Below are 23,735 nucleotides of genomic sequence, written 5' to 3' on the forward strand. Positions count from 1 at the left end.
TTTAATTCATATTTTTGCATCATGACCCTGACTTGCAATGTCGTCTTGCTTCTCAAGTTAGTGTATCTCATTGAAAGAAAATGTAGATGTATGTAAACGACAAAAATAATAAGCAAAGTACTGATGCACCTCCTTTGAATTTCATCAAGATAAATTATAGATGGTAAATCAAATGCATTTTTTTAATAATAATTATAATGATAATAATAATTTCCCTTTACAGCATCATGCATTTACTTAAATATTTATAACGTGGGTAAAATGTTTTTTTAATATCAATGCAACATTGCATAAGTCTCTTCTGCGCTCCAAAACAGCATTTATTTCATCGTAGTTGTATTGTGAAACATTTTTCTTTATTTACTTTAGTTCATTTTTAATTTTTGGGCGAACCATTCCTTTATTTTATTTTAATCGGGACTAATTATAGTCGGCAGGAAATCAAATGCTATAATGCACGTCTAGAATGTTTTAATGCAGTGTGAAATGCAGACTTTGTACTTTATCGTGACAGTGCATGTGACGAATACAACGTTGCACTTTACAGCTCTCTGCTTTATTTCACAGTTGTTTTATTGTTTTGTGTTTTATTACAGACAAACGCAGGCCGCTCCTGTAAACACAGTGAGGCGACGGTCCTCGACGAGAATGTCTCTGGTCAGCATTACACCAGTTATTCAATGACTATACAACAGTTTTGCTATGAGGCTTGTTCTGTAGGACGTTTCTGGAGCGATCTCGTTTGTTTTTGATGTGATTCACTGTAGCTCTGTTTCACAGGTAGCTCCCTTTTAAGGCAGCATCCAAACTAAAACGAAACCTTTAGAAATGTCACGAGCATAATAAACGTATAACAAAAGGGCTTTTAATTGGAGTTTAATTTGCTCTTCAAATGCAAAGTGTAGAAAGGCAGCTCTCCAGGTTTGGGACAGAGTTGATACGTCCAGCTGAATAATGCTGCTTTTGTTTTGCTTTATTCAGCAGCCAAAAACGCAGACCTACATGATGCCACCTCAGATGCACTTTAATGGCCATTACACCGAACCGTACACGTCTTCACAAGGTACATCCATTCTGGCTGTAAAAAAAAAAAAAAAAAAAAGCAGTTTTTTTTTTCCTCATTTTTATTTCCATCAAAATATTCTTAAATCAACATAAAAGCTAAATGATAAAATTTAGTATGAAACGTATCTTTCAGTGTGGTTAGAAAAAATTATGTGAAAATGTATATAATATCTAAACATTCTTAATAATTAAGATATGAAGTCTTCTCGATATAATGTGTTGTTCTAAGAGTTATATATTTTTATTTGAAAACAAGAAAAAATCAATCAATCAATATATATATATATATATATATATATATATATATATATATATATATATATATATATATATATATATATATTATATATATAATTTTTTTTTTTTTTTTTTTTTAAATCAAGATAAGTCAGACAGTATGCTAATTAAATGTTTCATGAAATTGTCCTGGAAAGAAAGACCAATCAAATACTGGAATCTTTTATAAATATTTTAATTAAAATATAAACATTGTAAGTGGAAAAATATTTTTGGAAAAACAAATTCAAGCTAAATTATCCTGGTTTTAATTTTGTACTGGAAAAGTACAAAAATGCAAAGTAAAAGAAGCGTTCTTGTATTACATTTGTTTTATTATATTTTATTTACATTTTAAAAAATAAAAAACCTATAAATAACTTTACAAAATGTTTGCTTCATAAAGATGCTGACTCGCAGTGACTGTCATTTTGCTTCTTAAGTTCATTTTTATTGATTTAAAATATATTTATGTATTAGTAGTTGTATAGTAGTATTTTTTTTTTTTTTTTTTTTTCCCAAGAAAAATTATAGCCACTTCTGATAAAACTTTTTTTTTTTCTTTTTAAGTATTGATATGATTGAACAAATAATGAATTTATTTTTATTTTTTTTATTCATATTCCTACTGGCTTACAATGACCGTCATTCTGCTTATTTGTAAACTAAATCAAAATAATAAGCAAGCGCTTGCGCACCTCCTCTGCCTTTCCTTCAGATAATCTTTACATCAACAACCAGAATGGCTTCTACTACCATTCCCAGACCAGTCTGGACCGCTCTCCGCACGAATACAACGGCCGGATCCGTAACGGCAGCGTTTACAGCGCCCAGAGCACCAGCTCCTCAACAACCCCCAGCACTACCTGCAGCCGTCGCCCATGTCGTCCAACCCCAGCATCACAGGAAGCGACCTCATGCGGCCCGACTACGTGCCTTCCCACCGGCACAGCGCCCTGATCCCGCCGTCCTACCGCGCCACGCCCGACTATGAGACGGTCATGAGGCAGAAGAACCTCGGGATGATCCCTCCAGCCGAGCGCCAGAGCCACTCCATGAGGAACCTCAACATCGGCAACTCGTACGCCTACAGCCGGCCGGACCCGCTCGTCTACAGCCAGCCGGAGATCCGCGAGCACGGCGCGGGCCAGTACCCCTTCCACCTCAACTACAGCTTCCACAGCCCCTCGCCGTACCCCTATCCCAGCGAGAGACGGCCTGTGGTGGGCGCCGTCAGCGTCCCCGAGCTCACCAACGTCCAGCTGCAGCAGGCGCAGGAATATCCCCCGCCCAACATCATCAGGAATCAGGTTTACTGGCCGCCGCCGCCGTATCCCTACCCTCACCCTCGCCCTGCCAACAGCACCCCGGACCTGTCCCGCCATCTCTACGTCAGCAGCAGCAACCCGGATCTGATCACGCGCCGCGTCCATCACTCGGTGCAGACCTTCCAGGAGGACAGCCTGCCCGTGGCGCACTCGCTGCAGGAAGTGAGCGAGCCGCTCGTCACGCCCCGCCGGCCTCACATGCACAAGCGCAACTCCATCGAGATCGCCGGGCTGGCGTACGGCCTGGAGAACATGAGGCTGAAGGAGAGGAAGGTGAGTCGTTTTGGGATGTTAAAGGAGTCATGTGATGTAGGCCGAATATTCGGTGGTTTAAATAGTTTCCAACCTATTTCATATCATAAAAGTAGATCCAAGTCCATTTAACCTCAGCTGCGAGCTTTATTCATACTTCCATACATGTGTATATATGTGTGTGTGTGTGTGTATGTGCGTGTATATATAGTGTGTGTGTGTGTGTGTGTGTGTGTGTGTGTGTGTGTATATATATATATTATTTATTTATTTTTTTATTTTTTTTACATTTTATTTATTTATTTTCTAAGTTAACTTTTTAGGGTAGTGCATTATTTATTTATTTATTTTTTATTATTTTTAAATTTTTTATTTGGTTTATTGACATTTTTGCATCCCCTACCCAGGTATCTGCATCTGCAGCTGAGACTCGGCCCCCCGTTGCCCAGGCGATGCCTCCTACAGCATCCACCTCCGATATTAACGTGGTCGTGGAGGTTTCGAAGCCCGAGGATGCTGTCATCAAAGAGGATGTCATCTACGGCCACAAAAAATCCCTGTCGGACGCCACGATGCTGGTGCACAGCAGCGGCGAGGAGGAAGAGTTCGAAGACGACAGTGGCCGACACACACCTCAGTCCCAGGATGCAGCGGGCGGTCCAGAGCATCACATGACGCCGATGGGCCGGCCTCTTGTAGATCCGCCCGCTTATCCGTTCAGTCACAGTATGGAGACGGTCCTGACGGGCCCTCTGTCGTACCAGCCCCATCCCATCATCCGCAAACCAGAGGACCTGGGCCAGCTGCCGCCTCTCAGAGAGCCCGGGCACATGGTGCCTTCAGTATCAGAGGGAGATCTGAGCGGACAGGGACGCCTGAGACAGAAGAGAGACGTCTTCAAGAGACCCGTCTCTGACGTGCCTCCTGCCAGAAGAAACATTGATGGTCTTCCACCAGCGGTAAGTTCACTTGAAGATCAGAACTGACTAATTAATAAGTGCAACACATGATAGGCTTAGATGTATTTGCACATTCACGTGATTGTAAAAGTTTGAGAGTTTGAACGTTTGAGACATTTGAAAACAAATATTAAGTGTACTGCAAATGTAAAAAAAAATTCTGCTTTTATTGTTGGAAGTGCGAAAAGTAGTGCATAAATACTTTATATTAAATATAATTATAGAATTATTTTAGATTAAACGGTAAAATTTAGATTTTTCCTTAATGTATACAGCATTTGTATATTTTTTGATAATAATGATAATAATAATAATAATAATAATTCTTATTATTTTAAAGCTTTAAGTCCACTTACAGTCCATCCACACTAAAGATAATACTATAAATAAAAGATTAATCAGTTCTCTTAAATGTCAAAATTAAATCAGAATCATGAAAAATACTGTAATACTAAAATAAAAGACAGAATTACACATGAATAATGTGATCTGTGGTGTGAAATATAATTATAAAATGCATTTAATAAAAAAGAATCTGTTCAATTATAACGCAAGAAAAAAAAGAGAGTGGGGGAAAAAAATATTTGAAAGTAAATGTTGTTATTTAAAAAATTTGCGTCCACTTTTGTCCCGTTACAAAGTCTAAACAGAACAATTTAACTTTAAAATATTTAAATTTAAAATATTAAATTTTATCTAGTTACATTTTTGTCATGTGACCATTAACCAGGTTCAGAACTGTGGACATGCAGATGATTTGCAAAATTACAAGAAACTATTTTACATCAGATTCAGCTGTAAACACTTCACTCAAAGAGCAGTACTGAATCAGAATAACAAAAAATAAAAACTGAAAATATAAGATAAAATAGGCAAGACAAATATTACTGTGACTTGCAGTGTGGCATAACATTAGTATAAAATTTTTAATAAATAAAATAATATAAACATAAAAATTATAAACGAGTGGAATTGTAGTTCACAATAATTTATTATTATTATTATTATTATTATTATTATTATTATATTTTACATTTGAATGTAAAAATGTTACATTCAATTTATAAAATGTATAAAATATTACGTATTTAAAAAAAAAAAGTGTAATTTTTTTTTCCAGTTTTAGTCTGTTTTAGTGACATCTTTACTGAGAGATCCTTAATATTAAATGCAAAATGTAATCGCAAGCCAAGAATAAGCCCAATGTAAGGTGCCAGCGTCGTGTGTAGCCGCCCAGATGAGTTCATCAAGTCATCATGTAAGCATTTTCAGGAGTGTTTTGTGGTGTTCTCTAAAGAGAAGTGCCACAATGAGCAGCACACTTTCCTCTAATGAGGTTTAACCAGGAACTAAATGTCAAACCTCATTCTATTAATAACTAAAGCAAAAGCTAAAGCAAACAGAATGGCTTTTCGGTTTGTTTATTTATTTCAATGGTATGATTTTGTCATACTTCTCTCATAAATATGTGTGAATAAGTCTGACAGAAATGTTCTAATTAGAATAAAAAGACTATGCATGTAAAGAATACATGGACAATCAAATATGATTACTAAATATAAATAAAAATATCACATTATAATATTTAAATACTAATACTAAAATTCCTGCCACCTGTCTGATTTTTGGTATTAATGCTATTCTTTTAGTTCTTTTTTTTTCTTTTATGCTAGTTATTCACTTTTTAATATGTAATGCACTTAGTTTCTTATTTCATATAACTAAAATAAGCATTGAGTAATTTCCTCTGCTTGGACGTGTGGAGCATAAAAAAAGATGTTTAGCAGAATGTTCATGCTGCTCCTGTTACAGACAGCTTATCCAAACATATAAAAATGATCAGTTCGTCTCGGGTGTTAAAGGAAATGCCAGCTGATAATTGCGTGGCTTTTATTTTCGTTTCTCCTGCCCCTCACGGGGTGAGGCTGAGCACTTTATACGTGTGAGGTGAAGAATGCCGCTCGACAGGCCTTCAGACCCGACCGGCTGCATTCTGCTGCTCTTCTGCACTCTTCTGCGTCTCGCACTCGATCCTCAGACTCTCTCTCTCTCTCTCTGTCCGTCTCTGTCGCTCGCTGCGGTGATGAAGGGTATGAAGAAAGGACGCTCCGAGGTCAAGAAGGTGGGTCCGCTGAAGATGGCGGCTCTCAACGGCTTGACCCTGTCCAGGATGCCTCTGCCCGACGAAGGGAAGGACGACCCGGAGAACGCGTCTAATGATGAGCGGGTGAGGACTGCTTTCACTTTGACTGCTGGATGGTGACAGGATAGTTAGTGAACGGCTCAGGTTTTGTTTTTCGAGGGGTTAAGTAATTGTATTATTATTTTTATTATTATAAATTTATTAGGTTAATAAATATAATAAGGTTAATAACTTGGTGAACAGCTAAGTAACACAATAAAACAAACTTGATTACATAACATAATTGTTAAATGTTTTTATCTTGTGTCTGTTTTCTAAGTAAAATCTTATGCATACATAAACACACACACGTGAATGTGTATATATATATATGTGTGTGTGTATGTGTATATATATATATATATATATATATATATATAAATATGTGTGTGTGTGTATATACATGTACATTTTTATATATACTTTGTGTGTGTGTGTGTGTGTGTGTATAAATTTTATATAAATATGTCATATAAGTACGTTTGACCCTTAGAAACCAATGCAAAGAAACCAGAAAGGAATGCTATGTAAGTTCTGGTGCTTCTGAATGTCTCATGGTTGGCATTTAGTGCATTTGAAGTGAAAGTACTTGATGAAGATGCACTATGTGTGAAGAACATTCACTCTTTTTTGACCAAGGTGGCTTTTAGACGCTTTGCATCTGAACTCTTCATACATTCATATAAATAAAACAAAATATGGTAAGTGTCGCGACTTGGTGACCATGGAAACTTGGGTGCCAAGGCCAAACCAGTTGAAAAACACTGCATATATACACTGTATAGATAGATAGATATGATTATTATAACAAGTATCATTTATTGATCAGTCAAATGTAAACATCTAGTTTTAATTAATCATCACTGAGCTGTAGCTCAGCAACTAAAAGACTAATTGAGATCTGAAACACACGTGCGCTCTCTGTCCGTGTGTGTCCTGCAGTGTAAAGTCCTGGAGCAGCGCATGGAGCAGGGCATGGTCTTCACCGAGTACGAGCAGGTGTCCAAGAAGCGGCCCAACTGCGAGTGCACCATCGCTCAGATGCCCGAGAACAGCGACAGGAACCGCTTCCAGGACGTCCTGCCCTACGACGACACGCGTGTGGAGCTGGTGCCCACCAAAGAGAACAACACGGGCTACATCAACGCCTCGCACATCAGGGTGAGCGCTGTGTATCACCACCTTGCATCGACGCTTCAGCTCATTGGATTCATCCAGACTTTAATAATGTTAAATAAATAAATAGTGTTCTGCTCCAAAATTCACTCTGTAGAGAAAACTGTAATCTAAGCAAGTATTCAAGAAACAAGTAAAATAATAATAATAATAATTATTATTATTATTGTTGTTGTTGTTATTATTATGCCCTAAAACATAATATAATATAGTTATGATAATATTTAACCATGTTAAACTACAGTATGAAAAAATATAAAATATTACTTCACTTATTTAGGAAAAATACGATTATATACTATATTTATAATAATGTTAACTATAATTATAATTAAAAAGCTTTGTAATAATATTAATAATTCCTTTTTCTTCTTGTCATTATTTATTATTATTATTATTATTATCAAAACATGTTGAACTTTAGCATAAAAAATAAGTCAAATAATTGTACTAATATAAAATAAATATATGGAATAATACATTTGGGAGAAGAAAAACACGGGTTTAAAATCGGTTATTATTATTATTATGCATGATCATGCAGCATTAAACCATAATCATAGTTTTTAAGAACTACTAGTTCTTGATGAAATTAAAGTTATATGAATTAACCTTCTCTTAAAGAAACATGTTTTACGGAAAATAATTGCATAAATAGGGCATATTGTAGCAGTCAAAGTGAGTTTATATATTGCTATTCTAAATTGTGAATTTATTTATATAATTGAGGTCTGTTCATGCTCGCTAAATGACACACACATGATCTTTTTCTGCTTGAGCACTTGGTCACTTCGTGCTTCGTTGTGTTTCCTGCTGCTCAGGTCACGGTCAGAGGTAAAGAGTGGAGTTACATCGCGTCTCAGGGTCCGCTCTCCAGCACCTGTCAGGACTTCTGGCAGATGGTTTGGGAACAAGGAGTCGCTATCATCGCTATGGTTACAGCAGAGGAGGTGAGAGTCAAACACCTGAGATCTGACTGTTGTGTACAGGGCCTCTCTTTGCATCCTCAGTCCGGCTGGTTTTGTGTCCCGTCCCGCAGGAAGGGGGTCGTGAGAAGAGCTTCCGCTACTGGCCTCGGCTGGGCTCTCGCCACAACACTGTTACGTACGGCCGCTTTAAGATCACCACGCGCTTCCGCACGGACTCCGGGTGCTACGCCACAACGGGCCTGAAGATCAAACACCTCCTCACGGGACAGGAGCGGACCGTCTGGCACCTGCAGTACACCGACTGGCCCGACCACGGCTGCCCCGAGGACTTTAAAGGCTTTCTCTGTAAGTACAGCAGTTCTGTTCCTCGTCTTATTGTGGTAATATAATAAGTAGGTACTAACACTTAACCTACCCATAAACCTAACTTTAACCCTTGTTGCAAAATTATATTTTATTATTGTATGAAAAGGATTAAGAGCAATTAATCCTTTGTGTTTTTTTGTGTGTGTGATTTATTTATTTATTTATTTCCCCCTTGCTGTAATTTGGAGTGCAGTACGTGGTACACACAAATATTTGCGTATTTATACGTTAATATATTTAAATTAATATATTTTACATTATATACAAATATATGTGTGTGTGTGTGTATATATATATATATATATATATATATATATATATATATATATATATATATACACACACACACACACACACACACACACACACACACACACACACACACACACACACACACACACACACATACATATATATATATATATATATAAATATATTATAATATCACACATGACTTCAGTCTTTGAGAAGTGTATTCTAGCGGCGTGTCCTTTAGCTGGCCTGTCTCTGTTTTCTCCTGGCGTGGCTCTTTAAAGCGCTCTATTTCTGTGTCTCAGCGTACTTGGAGGAGATCCAGTCCGTGAGGCGACACACCAACAGCTCCAGCGATCCAAAGAACACAAACCTGCCGGTCCTGGTGCACTGCAGCGCAGGGGTGGGACGCACTGGTGTGGTCATCCTGTCTGAGATCATGATAGCTTGTCTGGAACATAATGAGGTACATGTGTCCTGTGCTTACAGTGGCGTGAACGCATGAGAGATGTAGTGTTTTTCAGCAGCTCCTCGAGGGCCTCACCGCATACACCCCTCACCACCGACAGACTCGAATGTCACTCTTCTGCTAAGCTTACAAACACACGGTTGCTAGGAATAAATGTGATGACGGTCTCTGGTTTGTCGCACTTAGACCTAGTCTACACGGTCAGTGTGGCGAAAGCAAGACGGGGCTGCTGTTGTGGAGCTCAAGGACAAATATTTAGCCGCTGAAATACTGAAAATGCCATTTCACAATTTTCCAAACATCGATTGCAAAGATTTGACATCACCTAGGGATTTTAAGAATGAAGAGACTTAATGCTTGATGCCCCGTTTAATCAAAACTAAATATGTTGCATAGGGTTCCATCATAATTGTCACAGCATGAGAATTTTAATGCCATAACGACAGAAATTAATTACTTTTATCGGAAACAATATATTGTATCTTTTATAGTTTTTAGTTAATGAACTGAACATAATAAAATCAAATAAATGCACTATTTAGTATTTAAATATTAAAGCAAAATAAATTGTTTTTTTTTTTATTTAACAATTAATTAAAAATATTTTTAATAATTTATAACAAATATAATTTATTATTATAATTAATTATAATTAAATTAAAACTTGACAGAGAAAGCAAAGATTTTGTAAATATCAGATATCTGTATAAATTTATATTTGTCTTCATATTATGAAAGATTTAATAATTTAGATTTCTCTTGTTTTTATGTACCATTCTACATGCAATATTTAAATTAAAATGGTTCATGTGGAATGAATCGGTCTGATATCAGTGTAAAAATATTCTGAAGTACCCGAGTTAACACTTCAAGACTAAAAATGATCTATTCAATTAAATGTTAGTTTGTGTACCTTTTATATATGTATTTAAATAAGTATAATGCAAAATAATTTGAAGTTAATCCAACATGTTCTTTCCGCAGAATGCCTTTTCCTTTAAGCGTGTTCTATCAGATCTTTTGAGTTGAGCCCATTGCCATTAAAATCACCACAGAAGCTGGAATGACATTAAACATAATCAAATAAATGCATCAGTTTGAGAACAGATTATTAAAATGATAGTATTATTAAACATTTCAGTTCAAACTTATACTAACTATATATCTAGTTATGATTTTACTATAGCACAATGTTTGAATATATGTATTTTAGTCAAGATTAATTGTTTAACATTTCATTTTCGAAACCATTTCATGTTTTTTTTTCTTCGTTATAATGCATCGCGCTGCATTGCTTATTTGCTGTAATAAAAAGCATAATTCCGACTGTCAAACACTCACGTTTGCGTACCGTTTCCTGACAGATGCTGGACGTCCCGAATGTTCTGAACCTGCTGCGGCAGCAACGCATGATGATGGTACAGACGCTCTCGCAGTACACCTTCATTTACAAAGTGCTCATCCAGTTCCTGAGAAACTCCAGACTGATCTGAGACCCGCCGGAGCTTCCTCACAGTATTAGTGACGGGCCGAGTATGAAGGACGCTGCGCAGCGCTCTGTTCTACCAGTATTATTCACAGATTTCACTGTGGGCTTGTACACGGATGTCAGTCCCAGCACTTTTTGTTTTGCTGTACATAGACGCGAATGACGCAGCTCTCTTATTTAATGCCATCCGCTGAACTTTCACACCGGGTGCGGTTTTATTCGTTTACGCGTGAAGGTTTAGTGTGGCGCTTAAAAGCCCCGGTTTCAGCTGAACAAGAAAATGTTCGCGCATTGAACGAAATGCGTTTTCGCGAGCTTCGCCCCCGTTTGCATCGTGGGATGGACGGCGAACGCGTCCGGCGTTACGCGAGGTTTAGACGCATCTCGACTTTGAAGCGCAGCCAAAGACGCGAGGGTTCGTTTTCTGATCGCAGGCGCAACGTATTTACAGTATGTATTAAAAGTTGTATATGTAAACTCTATTCTACGTATAATAATCAGGCTTTCTCGTTGCATTAGGAATGATTTTGTGCTTTTCCAGCTCTCGCCGCGTTTCCACCAGCATTCAGTGACCCGACACACACACACACACACACACACACACACACCAAAGAGCGTCACAGACTCCGCTTCTGCATCAGAGTGACCTCGCTATCTCACACACACCAGCTATGACGGTTTACCAAAGAGTTTTCAGCACGTCGAGTTCTTGAGTCTTAAAACACTGTGAAGCTGCGTTATCCGTGCCATAGCGAGTCGTCGGGCCCTTCGCGTGTCTGAACTGCGTTAACGCTACATTCCACCGCAACGGTGCTGTTGCTTGTTCTTAAAGGAACGGTTCACCCTGAAATGTACATTTGGCGAAAATGTACCGAATTTTGGAGAAACCCTTGCTCTGGAGCGCATGGGTGCCGTCGGAATGAGAGTCCGAGCAGCTGATAGAAACCCCACGGTGATCCTCAGCACTCCGGGCCAGCGGCGGACAAAAGATAAAACCAATCCAAAATAATTTGGCTCGTAAACTGTGCTTGATCTGCGCAGGTTTCTCTCCTGATTACCATAAGTCTTGTTTTCTCAACTGAAGAAAGCGTTCTTATGAATTTTGGACGCGTAGTTTTGCCAGAAACTCTGCAAACAGTGCAGCTTTTCACTGCACGAGATTATTGTGATGTTTTTATCAGCTGTTTGGATCTTGATTTTTTTTTTTTTTTAAAGTACTATCGCTCTCGCCCCAAACGTACCTGCAAACTAAAGCTTGCCGTGATTTATTTTAGATTTATATTAATTGTGCTTTTTATTGAAAGTGTCCATTTTTTTTGGTGGAGCCAAATTTTGCCACGGGTGAACTTTTGAGAAACTTCCAGGTCATATTTCACCACAAAAAAACAAAGGAAAAACGTAATGCCATTTAAGTAATAAAATACATTTGCGAAGCGCAATTGAAAGTGTAAGTACTGAATTTAATTTATTGTGTGCAGAAATGACTATATTACTGAATTTCAGTAACGATGAAGATATGTTTTGTTTAGTTTTTTTACATGACTGAGAATTTGAGGGCAAATTGTTTGAGGAATGGCACAAAGTTTTAGGCTATGATATAAACGAATTATATTCTGTTTTTCATTTGATTTGGGGCTGAAATATGATCAGAAATGTTCTTGGCGAGAGTCTCTCTCTTTATTCAGTTCTGACTGGTGCCTGAAACAATAGCAGTGTATAAAATCACTTTTGTTTTGTTTGTAAAGGACAATCGCTTTTTCACATCTGGACATATTCAAAAACGGACTAAAATAGAATCCATCGCAATGATTTTTTTTCCAGTCGTTTTGGAGTACGTGGTTGTAAAAGCACAACGTCTGTCTCAAACCTTTGAGTTTTGTGGGTTAGATGTAGACGGAGCGGTTTGCTGATGTGAGTGGACAATGATCAGTGTTCATCTGAACTGGAAAACTGAACTTCAAGACGATAACGAACCAAGCTGAAAACTGGACTGTTAAAGCCCTTCCCAGAGCTGCTTTTTGGAATACATGTATATTAATAGCAGATATTGTTTATATTGCTGATTTTAAGTGTTATTAACTCTTAACCGCATTGCATTTGAAGCTAGTTAAACTGCTGTTTACCCCCGGATGATTCTCATGTGTTCTGGTTGTGTCGAGCGAGATCTCAGCCGTCATCATGAGTGTGTGTTCTGATGATGTCAGAAGAGCTAAATTATATCCCATTGTAAACAACTATATTTTTCATTCAGAAAATAAATATTTTAAATTGTTAAAATAATGCTTTGTGTCTTTTATCTTTTGCATGGTTCAAAGTGCTTTTTTTTTTTTTTTTTTTTTTTTTTTTTTACACACAATATAGGTATGATGTCACATCCTTCTGCTTCTCACCCCTTGATATAATGTCATATAATTTATGTATTATAAATATATTTTGATTCAATATATTAGATTTTTATATTTTCAGTCTCATCTTAATTGAAATAATTACTTTTTGGTAGTATTACGTAATTGGCCTCTTTAATTATATTTTTTTATTGCTTTAATTTACGTTGTTTTAGTCATTTTAAGACTTACGGATTTGGCAATTCTTGTATTAGTCAGAATGAGCCTACATAAATACTAAAAACTATATTAATTCTGCAAATCAACTTGTTTTATTGTTTAAATGTGTAATTTTATTGTTTAAATGTATAGTTTAAGTCAATGTTTCACTTAATTTATATATCCAGTATATCCCAGCAGCCACTAGATGGCGGGATGTTTTGTGTTATGGTTTTGTGTATGCATCAAAATGCATTGTTGGAATACTCAAAGAACATGGATGGATTTTAAGAGAATTACGGTACAGTATATAAAACAGTAACAGTCAACATAAGATGCTGAGACGTGATATTTCTTATATGTTAATAGTTTAGTATTTCTAAAATATTACTGCAATATATTAAAGAATCACTATTGCACTAGACATTCCAGGGATTGAATCAGAATCACACACACACACACAAAAGGTGCAGTTATTAAACATCCAAGAACAACCATTAAACAATGATTATTATGCTAAACCCTTTTGAAAAGAGATTAATGAATTAGTAGTTTTTATTAACTAGGATGCTTTTTATAATAGACAAACTGCTTCTTAATTGAAAAACTGAGCAAATGAAAATTAAAATCTCAGATCCATGAGAATGTTTCTATTGGTTTGTTATGTTCTTGGCCGGTCTCAATTGGTAATGCCTAAACTCTACAGGTCCGGAGGAGAATCAGAGTTAATTAATTGAGCCAAAAGGGGAGGAGCCACCTAAATTCAAAACGGTACTAAATAGCAAAGCTGAGATTGGTGTGCATTAGAGTATTGTGACGGTGTTTGTTACAATGGGCCTCCTGCAAGGTTTGTTTGTGCTGGTTGTGATTGCTGCATTTGACCTGGTAAATGTATGGGGAGATTTGCGTTACAGCCTGAATCCAAGAGGTTTGAACCCACAACCAGGTCTAACTTTCAGAAATCCAGTTTTTCCTCAAGGGCTCTGGAGTCCTTTGCAAAACCCATCTCCGTATCTGAGTTCTGACTCCAAAGGAGTTGCACAAGACCCTCTTAATTTTCAGCAGAAGCAGCTGATGCAAGCTCCAGTGAAGCCTTTGACTTGGAGGTTTCCCATTGTCCCAGAAGTGCCGAGCGAGGTGGCGGTCAACTTCCAGTTGAGACAACCTGTGACTCCCAGTAGTGTAGCCGTTCTTTGCAGTGAGAGCCAGGTTCATGTGGAGGTACAGCAGGACATGTTTGGTGACGGTCAGCTTATCCAGCCGTCTGGTTTGTCTATGGGAGGCTGTCCTGTTGTTGGTCAAGACCCAAACTCCAAGGTTCTCATCTTTGAATATGCGCTACATGATTGCAACAGTGTGGCGATGGTGAGTATCCTTTTACACAAATATAGTGCTGACAAAGGATATTCAAGGAACATCCATTGCAGCTTTCCATTCCTTTTTTATAAAGGTAGACTTAAGAACTGATCAATGAAGCATTTCTTAACTTGAAATTGGCTCTATGGCTTGGCCCTTCTTGAAACTAAGCACAGAAGGGAAACTAATTCTCTTACAGATGACTGCGGATGAACTTGTCTATACCTTTGCTGTCACCTATACTCCTGAGGCACTTGATGGCACTCTAATTACTCGTACCGATAGTGCAGTTATTGGTGTTCAGTGCCACTATCCCAGGTAAGTGATCTTTGACTTGGTGTTGCTGCTTCTGGTGGCACAACTAGACCAGTTAATGGGTGCCTCCTGGAACTGCAGGCTTCAGAATGTAAGCAGTAATGCCTTGATGCCAGCTTGGGTTCCTTATGCCTCAACGGCAGTTGGTGAGGACATCTTGGTCTTCTCCCTGAAGCTCATGTTGGGTAGGTGCAGTTTCTTTTAGGCCTTGTGCTCTATGAATGAGGCTGTGCCTAAACCGTTCTTTCTTGCAGATGACTGGTCCTATGAGAGGCCTTCAAACGTGTATTTCCTGGGTGACGTTATTAATATTGAGGCGTCTGTGAAGGTGTACAACCATGTCCCACTGCGTGTGCTTGTGGACAGCTGTGTGGCCACCCAAGTACCTGACGTAACCTCCCTTCCGAGATATTCCTTCATTGAGAATCATGGGTGAGCTGTGACCTGGTGCTGTTGAACTTGGTTCATTCCCTGTAGCCACTTTGTCTAAGAAATGGTGTAAGGTCTGGTGGTTTGATCCTGTAGTTGACATGGCGTTCTTTACATAGGTGCTTTGTGGATGCCAAGCTCACGGGTTCCAGCTCCCACTTTGTGCCTCGATCCCAGGATGACAAGCTCCAGTTCCAGCTGGAGGCCTTCATGTTCCAGGATGGATCTAGTCCTTCTTCTGTATGTATTAAGTGAATTACGAGTTCCCATCTGCTTTGGTTTGACACCCTCATCACCCTCTGTGGCGTCTCCTTGCAGATCTACATAATGTGTCTTCTGAATGCCACCCTTGCTTCGACACCCAGTGATGCTGTCCGCAAGTCCTGTTCTTTTGCCAATGGGTATGTTTATGGCACTTGTACACCTTGAAGGTGCCGTTTCTGACTTTTTTTATTTATTTATTTTTTTTCCCTCCTTGCAGGTGGTTTGCTGCTGATGGGAACCACCAGATTTGCAGTTGCTGTGACTCAACATGTGATCTTGATGCTGGAGTTGCTGCTTCTCCTCCTCTCTTTGGTGGTAGGTAGCTACTTTGACAATCGCTTTTGATACTGAGTGCAGTTCTGAGGGTTTTTTTTTTTTTTTTTTTGTCTTCCCCTCTAGATGTTCAGTGGCAAGGCATGGCCTCATTTGGACCGTTGACTATTCAACAGCAAACGAAGACTGGTTTTCAATAAATGGGATGTACTTTCTTCTGACTCCTGTCTATTTAACTGACTTGTGTGGTTGGGTTTTTTTTTTTTCTTCCTCGTGGCATCAGTTATAAAATTTCTAATCTAAGGCTGTGTAATGTTGATTCTAGCACTGACATAAATTCTTAAGCTCACGTAGGTGCATCTGTTTTGAATTGGCCACCTGTCTTCACTTAGTTTTGCATCCAGTTAACGCTAACATAACTGACACATTTGATTAGGCTGATTTGGTCTTATCCTGAGTGAGGCACACTCTGAAGAGGCTCATGAACGGACTAGACAGGCCAAAATTGAACTGTTTTTGACAGAGCTGCTGAGAAAGGAGCTGTTAAAAACATTTTGAGTTTTTGCTAAACGCTGCTCAAAAACAAGTCAATCACACTCCTGAGAAATCAAACTGGCCACTTAGGAAGCAACACTGAGAACCAATGTTGCATGCTGTTGTGCAAATGGAATAGACAAGACATGGAAATCATAGGCAATTAGCAAGCAACCCCCATAAAGGAGTGGTTGCATGAGACAGTCTACAGCTCATCCAGGATGGCACGTCAATGCAAGCTGTGGCAAGAAGGTTTGCTGTGTCTGTCAGCGTAATGTCCAGAGCATGGCTGTGCTACCAGGAGAAAGGCTAGTACATCAGGAAATGTGGAGGAGGCTGTAGGAGGGCAAGAACCCAGCAGCAGGGCTGCTACCTCCAACTTCGTGCAAGGAGGAATAGGAGGAGCCCTGCAAAATGATCTCCAGCAGGCCAAGACTGTGCATGTTTCTGACATTTTCTGCAGACACGAAGACTCTATGAGGGCCCGATGACCACAGGTGGGGGTTGTGCTTACAGCCCAACACTGTGCAGGATGTTTGGCATTTGCCAGAGAACACCAAGATTGGCAAATTCCCCACTGACGCCCTGTGCTCTTCACAGACGAAAGTAGGTTCACACTGAGCACATGTGACAGAGTTTAGAGATGCTGTGGAGAATGTTCTGCTGCCTGCAACATCCTCCAGCATGACCGGTTTGGCAGTGGGTCAGTAATGGTGTGGGGTGGCATTTCTTTGGAGGGCCGCATAGGCCTTCATGTGCTCCCCAGAGGTAGCCTGACTGTTATGAGGTACCGAGATGAGCCATATGCCAGTGCGGTTGGACTTGGGTTTCTCAATGTAAGACATTGCTACACCTCATGTGGCTGTGTGTCAGCAGTTCCTGCAAGACGAAAGCATTGATGCAATGGGCTGGCCGGTCTGTTCCCCAGACCTGAATCCAATTAAGCTCATCTGGAACATCATGTCTTGCTCCATCCACCAACTTGCACCATAGACTGTCCAGGAGTTGGTGGATGCTTTAGTCCAGGTCTGGGAGGAGATCCCTCGGGAGACCATCCGCCACTTCATCAGGAGCATGCCCAGGCGTTGTAGAGAGGTCATACAGGCACATGGAGGCCACACACACACACTATTAAGCCTAATTTTGACTTGTTTTAAGGCCATTACATCAACGTTATATCAGCCTGTAGTGTTTTTTCCACTTCAATTTTGAGTGTGACTCCAAATCCAAACCTCCATGAGTTAATAAATTTGGTTTACATTGGTTGTTGTTGAATGTGGTTATTACAACTATGTAAAGAAAGTATTTAATAACAATTTCATTCATTCAGATCTAGGATGTGTTGTTTTAAATGTTTCCTTTATTTTGTGAGCAGTGCATTAATGACATCAACACCTAAAATAAAACTTCAAAAACTTCTTTTGATTTTGGGTCTGTCACAACCTTCTATAGGAAAAGTGATCATGCAAACAAGTACAACACTTTCAGAAACGATTGGTCCTGAATCACTTTTAAGAGAAAAATCCTATATAAAAATTTTAGGCTAAGTTAAGAGCTCCCCCCCAGAGTTGTTCTAATAATTAAATGAAATCAGATGCCATTTTTCCTAGTTGATGTGATTCTTTAGGGTCTTTAATAAGTCAATAACATACTTTGGTTCATTTTTCAGAGGTAGAGTAGACCTGTCAAAATCTGCTGTTTTCAGCAAATTGTTTTAGTGCATGTTCCTTGAAATGTTAATGAGCTCTGATGACCCCGCTCCTCTCTTCTGTGGGGTGAAGAGCTACTCTTATTAGACTGTTTGCTTTAGCCGCAAAACTTGCTAACTAACACCTTATTAGGAAAGGTGTTTTGCAAATATTCATAAAATAATCTTATACTCACTACTTCTGTAGGGGAGGCTGGATCCTGAATGATTTGCACAAACATAAATGCATTTAGGTAGATCGAGGATCGGTTCATTCTCTCCAAAAACAAATGTAATCCACTGCATCTTCAGCGGATGGGATGTCAGGAGTAAATCACTGCTATGTTCATTATTACTGCTGACAACAAAACACCTCAATCGCTTACGAGTCATTCTGGTCTATTCCTGCTTCGGCATCTAAAAAATGGCGAACTGTTTTGGCTTACTCAGGGCAGAGCTAAGCTAAAACGCTAGTGTCAATCAATTACCATGGAAGGGGTCTGGGTCTTTGTGATGTCAAACCAACAACAAGAATGGCTTGATATGAGAAAAGGGAAATTATTTAAAAAGGTGCAGTGTGTAACATTTAGGAGGATCTGTTAATAGAAATGCAATATAATACATCTAAGTGTTTTCAGAAGTGTACAAAGACAATGAACCGTTAGGTTTTTATTAATTTACAGTGAGTTATATCTACATACACTGCGAAATCCATTATTTGTTCAATTTCTGGGTGCTTTTTAAATCACATTGCCTAGCATAAACAAATTTTCAAACTTTATTCAAACAATTGTGAATGAATGTAGATTAAACCTCAGGACCTGTATTCACAAAACATTTGATCTTGAGACACAGAGCTGTTGAGACACACTTTTAAGTAGGAATAGAGAGAAGTCTTAAAAGTATGGGCAGGGTTGACTTCATTGCTAAGGATAATGTCAGCATGCCTACTAACTATGCACGCAGTGATTGGCTGATAAGGGAGGGGTCTCTGTCGAAGATTTATTTATAGAAATACAGTAGAGCATATTATTATGTTGTCTTTTTCAAATAAAGGTTTAAAAATGCAGGCTAAGTGTCACTAAATAAATAACCTATATGTTCAGCTTATTGTCAGCCTCTTACATGTGAGCTTGTAAACAGTAACTGGATATCCATATAAACAGCCTTTTAATTAACAGAATAGAATAATCATGTCTGATAGCAAGGCATGCAAACATAATAACATGACAAGACGTAACATTATTACATCCACCAGACCAATTTCAAGCCCTCCATCAACTAGTGACGCTCTTGAACCCTGGTTCTAGAGAGTTTTGCTCCAATCTAGATCAATCTCACCAGTAGCTGGTTTAGGTGTGTTTGATTAGGGTTGTAACTAAAATTTCCCAGAGAGTGGCCCACAAGGCCCAGGATTGGGAAAGCCTGGCTTTAATACAGGGGTGACGAGTTCCTGGACAGCCACAGCCCAGAGGTCAGCTCCAACCCAAATTTTAACTTACTTGTCTGTAACGTCCACGTAACCAGTCAGACCTTGATTAGCTTGATCAGGTGTGTTTGATTAGGGTTGAAATGAAAATCTACAGGACTGAGGTTCCCCACCCCTGCTTTAGGATGTTCTCATTTGCTAATGCATAAATTCTACAGGTCTAGAGTAGGATCAAATGTAATCAATCAACCTGAAAGGGGAGGAGCCACCTTAATTCAAAGCTGTACTTAATGACAAAGCCAAGCTCTGGTGGTTATCATCTCAGAATTTGTCAGCATGGGCTTCTTGCAGTGTGTGTTTGTGCTGGTTGTGATTGTGGTGTTTGACCAGACAAAAGCATGGGGAAGTTTGGGTTACAGTCCAAGAGGCATCAAGTTGCCATCAGGTCTAGCTTCCATAGTTTCTTTCCTTAATCATGATCTGTTTTGAAATCCTTTGCAAGTGTTTTTTTCTCTCTACAGGAGTTGCACAAGATCCTCTTAATTTTCAGCAGAAGCAGCTGATGCAAGCTCCAGTGAAGCCTTTGACTTGGAGGTTTCCCATTGTCCCAGAAGTGCCGAGCGAGGTGGCGGTCAACTTCCAGTTGAGGCAACCTGTGACTCCCAGTAGTGTAGCCGTTCTATGCAGTGAGAGCCAGGTTCATGTGGAGGTACAGCAGGACATGTTTGGTGACGGTCAGCTCATCCAGCCGTCTGGTTTGTCTATGGGAGGCTGTCCTGTTGTTGGTCAAGACCCAAACGCCAAGGTTCTCATCTTTGAATATGCACTACAGGACTGCAACAGTGTGGTGATGGTAAAACTATCCTTACTATATTATCTGTAGTACACTTAATCTTTTCTTATTGAGCATGACCCTACTCCATGAGTGACTTGAGCCTCCGAGAGGGCACCTAGCTATTGGTCCATCTCTTACAGATGACTGAGGATGAGCTTGTCTACATGTTTTCTGTCACCTATACTCCTGTGGCTCTCGGTGATACTCTGATTACTCGTACCGATAGTGCAGTTATTGGTGTTCAGTGCCACTATCCCAGGTAAGTGATCTTTGACTTGGTGTTGCTGCTTCTGGTGGCACAACTAGACCAGTTAATGGGTGGCTCCTGGAACTGCAGGCTTCAGAATGTAAGCAGTAATGCCTTGATGCCAGCTTGGGTCCCTTATGCCTCAACGGCGGTTGGTGAGGACATCTTGGTCTTCTCCCTGAAGCTCATGTTGGGTAGGTGCAGTTTCTTTCAGGCCTTGTGCTGTATGAATGAGGCTGTGCCTAAACTCATCTTTCTTGCAGATGACTGGTCCTATGAGAGGCCTTCAAACGTGTATTTCCTGGGTGATGTTATTAATATTGAGGCGTCTGTGAGGGTGTACAACCATGTCCCTTTGCGTGTGCTTGTGGACAGCTGTGTGGCCACCCAAGTACCTGATGTAACCTCCCTTCCGAGATATTCCTTCATTGAGAATCATGGGTAAGCTGTGACCTGGTGCTGTTGAACTTGGTTCATTCCCTGTAGCCACTTTGTCTAAGAATTGGTGTAAGGTCTGGTAGTTTGATCCTGTAGTTGACATGGCGTTCTTTACATCAGGTGCTTTGTGGATGCCAAGCTCACAGGTTCCAGCTCCCACTTCGTGCCTCAATCCCAGGATGACAAGCTCCGGTTCCAGCTGGAGGCCTTCATGTTCCAGAACAGATCTAGTCCATCAGTATGTATTTGGCACTCGTTCATCTGCTCTGGTTTGACACCCTAATCACCCTCTCTGTGGCGTCTCCTTGCAGATCTACATAACGTGTCTTCTGAATGCCACCCTTGCTTCTACACCCAGTGACGCTGTCCACAAGTCCTGTTCCTTTGCCAATGGGTATGTTTATGGCACTTGCGAATACCCTGAAGGTGCTGTTTCTGATATCTCTTGCTTGCAGGTGGTTTGCTGCTGATGGGAACCACCAGGTTTGCAGTTGCTGTGACTCAATATGCAGCCCTGATGCTGGAGTTGCAGCTTCTCCTGTCTTTGGTGGTAGGTAGCTACTTTGACGATAGCTTTTGATGCTGAGTGCAGTTCTGAGGGTTTTTTTTTTCTCCCCTCTAGGTGTTCAGTGGCAAGGCATGGCCTCATTTGGACCAGTAGTGGTTCAACAGCAAACAAAGACTGTAGCTGGTGTTTAATAAAGAGTAGAAAACCTTTACTTCTGTGTTTGTTTTAAAGCTTGACTAAGAATTCTCTAAGGGGACTCTTTTTAGAAGAGGCATACCTAGACAATTGGGTTCTCAATGATTTGGAGTTTGTGGTAAACTACTTTGTAGGTAACTGAAAATGGTTTGGCCTCTAAATTGCCCTGTTGACTGCGTTCTGGACTAGAATGAAGGCCTCCCTTTTTGGGTTTAAATCAGCATGATACAGGCACCCTCTGTTCAAGTATCAATTCTAGTCTTACCCACTTGATTTTAGGTGCCAAACTTGCATGATAAAGACCTGCTAATATCTGTCTCAGCTCAGAAATAAAAGTTCACAATTTAGCAAGTTGGAAAAATTGACTAAGTGATTACATAAGCAATTGCAGCACTTTCAAAAATGTTGCAGTTTCCTATAAAATACATTAAGAATGACAGCATGGTTAAAAAAAAAAAAGACTAGAGGTAAAAGCACTCTCTCATTCCTTTCTTGGACCACCAATCAGTCTTCAAAAGACTGCCATAGCTTGCAATGGGATCATCTCTTCACTTAGAGTTTGAACTAAGGAGCTCTCTGATAGGATTCTTAGACTCTTTAAGAGAATGATCCTAACGTTTAGCCAGCAGTCTGTGGGCATGACGTCTGAGGCTATCACTACTAATGTAATGCATTTTGTTTAGTTTTTTTTCTTTCCAGAGCTGTTTAAATAACCTAAAATCTCTTAACGAGGTCATTCAGATTTTGCAAGTTTAGGGTTTAAGGGTCTTAAAAGTCTACGAACTTCTATTAATTTCTCAGTGGTAGTATAAACCTGTCAAAATTGGATGGTATTAATCTATTGAACAATGGTTGTATCCTGATAGCTTTTTTTTTTTTTTTTTTTTTTTAAACCACCACCCTGACGTCTTTTCTGAGAGTTTTTCAGGATGTCTAACTGTGGAAGAGGTCAGAGTATCTTCACTGCGTTTGTGTTGATCCTCCTTTTGAGCACAGCATCATGCTATAGACAATGAATTATCAGTATAGCTGGTTCTTAGGACTAACCTTCTTATTGGCATTTTTTGAAACTCATAAAGCAACATTATACATTGAGTTAAGAAGCATTCATTTTAATTTTATTCCCATCCCATAGATTAATGCGAGTCATAAAGTACAAATATGCATTTCACTTCAACTTTTGAGTAAAATAATTACAGCCACACAAGTTTATAAGATTGGACACACTGTCTATCGCATTTAAATGAAATTGGTTTTATGATGTAATTTCTTTCAAAAGTCGGATGACTGGCACTGGTTGTCTTTTGTTTTGTTTCTGATAGTTAATTCAACCTTTTTTTAAAAAAAGGCGAACATAAATTTTTACCTCAGAAAACTTTTTAAATGCATGTATGAACATTTCTCATTTCACAGATCCATTCCATGTACTACCGCTTATCCGAGGCCAGGTCGCAGGGGCAACAGTCTAAGTAGGGACACCCACACTTCCTTCTGCCCAGACAATTCCTCCAGCTCTTCCGGGGGAACACCGAGGCGCTCCCAGGCCAGCCGAGAGACATGGTCCCTCCAGCATGTCCTAGGTCTTTCCCTGGGCCTTCTCCCAGTGGGACATGCCCGGAACACCTCCATTGTGAGGCGTCCGGGAGGCATCGGGAACAGATGCCTGAGCCACCTCAGCTGGCCTGTCTTGATGTGAAGGAGTAGTGGGTCTACCCCGAGTGACTGAACTCCTCACCCTATCTCTAAGGGAGCGCCCAGCCACCCTATGGAGGAAACTCATTTCGGCTGCTTATATCCAGGATCTCATCCTTTCAGTCATGGCCCAAAGCTCATGACCATAGGTGAGAGTAGTTAACCGGTAAATCAAGAGCTTCGTCTTGGAACTCAGCTCCTTCTCCACCATGACAGACCGGTATAGCGACCAGTATGGTAGACTGGT

At 39.6% G+C, this 23,735-nt stretch overlaps 3 protein-coding genes across 3 annotated transcripts in view; all 3 read left to right on the forward strand.

Annotated features, from left to right (window-relative positions):
* The window catches only part of ptpn21 (protein tyrosine phosphatase non-receptor type 21), a 24,080-nt gene extending 11,057 nt beyond the window's left edge, over positions 1–13,023 (forward strand). Inside the window, 11 exon segments of the mRNA XM_043232253.1 lie at positions 597–657; positions 985–1,063; positions 2,060–2,182; positions 2,185–2,942; positions 3,329–3,880; positions 5,970–6,107; positions 7,005–7,223; positions 8,060–8,188; positions 8,278–8,512; positions 9,091–9,251; positions 10,619–13,023. Of these exon segments, the coding sequence (XP_043088188.1) occupies positions 597–657; positions 985–1,063; positions 2,060–2,182; positions 2,185–2,942; positions 3,329–3,880; positions 5,970–6,107; positions 7,005–7,223; positions 8,060–8,188; positions 8,278–8,512; positions 9,091–9,251; positions 10,619–10,747 (2,584 nt within the window). The 3' untranslated portion in view covers positions 10,748–13,023.
* A 1,067-nt stretch (positions 13,024–14,090) lies between these two features.
* Positions 14,091–16,138, forward strand: LOC122334377 (zona pellucida sperm-binding protein 3-like). The gene is made up of 8 exons (XM_043232254.1): positions 14,091–14,651; positions 14,842–14,960; positions 15,039–15,142; positions 15,212–15,389; positions 15,506–15,626; positions 15,705–15,787; positions 15,868–15,965; positions 16,050–16,138. The coding sequence occupies exons 1-8, from the start codon at positions 14,118–14,120 to the stop codon at positions 16,121–16,123; spliced, it is 1,311 nt and encodes a 436-aa protein (XP_043088189.1). The 5' UTR covers positions 14,091–14,117; the 3' UTR covers positions 16,124–16,138.
* Positions 16,139–19,867: 3,729 nt separating this feature from the next.
* On the forward strand, positions 19,868–21,812 carry LOC122334378 (zona pellucida sperm-binding protein 3-like). Its single transcript, XM_043232255.1, has 9 exons — positions 19,868–20,018; positions 20,095–20,426; positions 20,549–20,667; positions 20,746–20,849; positions 20,919–21,096; positions 21,214–21,331; positions 21,405–21,487; positions 21,549–21,643; positions 21,716–21,812. Exons 1-9 carry the CDS (start codon positions 19,910–19,912, stop codon positions 21,790–21,792), a joined length of 1,215 nt encoding a protein of 404 aa, XP_043088190.1. The 5' UTR covers positions 19,868–19,909; the 3' UTR covers positions 21,793–21,812.
* Positions 21,813–23,735: the final 1,923 nt, after the last annotated feature.

This window comes from Puntigrus tetrazona, unplaced genomic scaffold (genome assembly GCF_018831695.1).
Source record: "Puntigrus tetrazona isolate hp1 unplaced genomic scaffold, ASM1883169v1 S000000520, whole genome shotgun sequence".
NCBI lineage: Eukaryota > Metazoa > Chordata > Actinopteri > Cypriniformes > Cyprinidae > Puntigrus > Puntigrus tetrazona.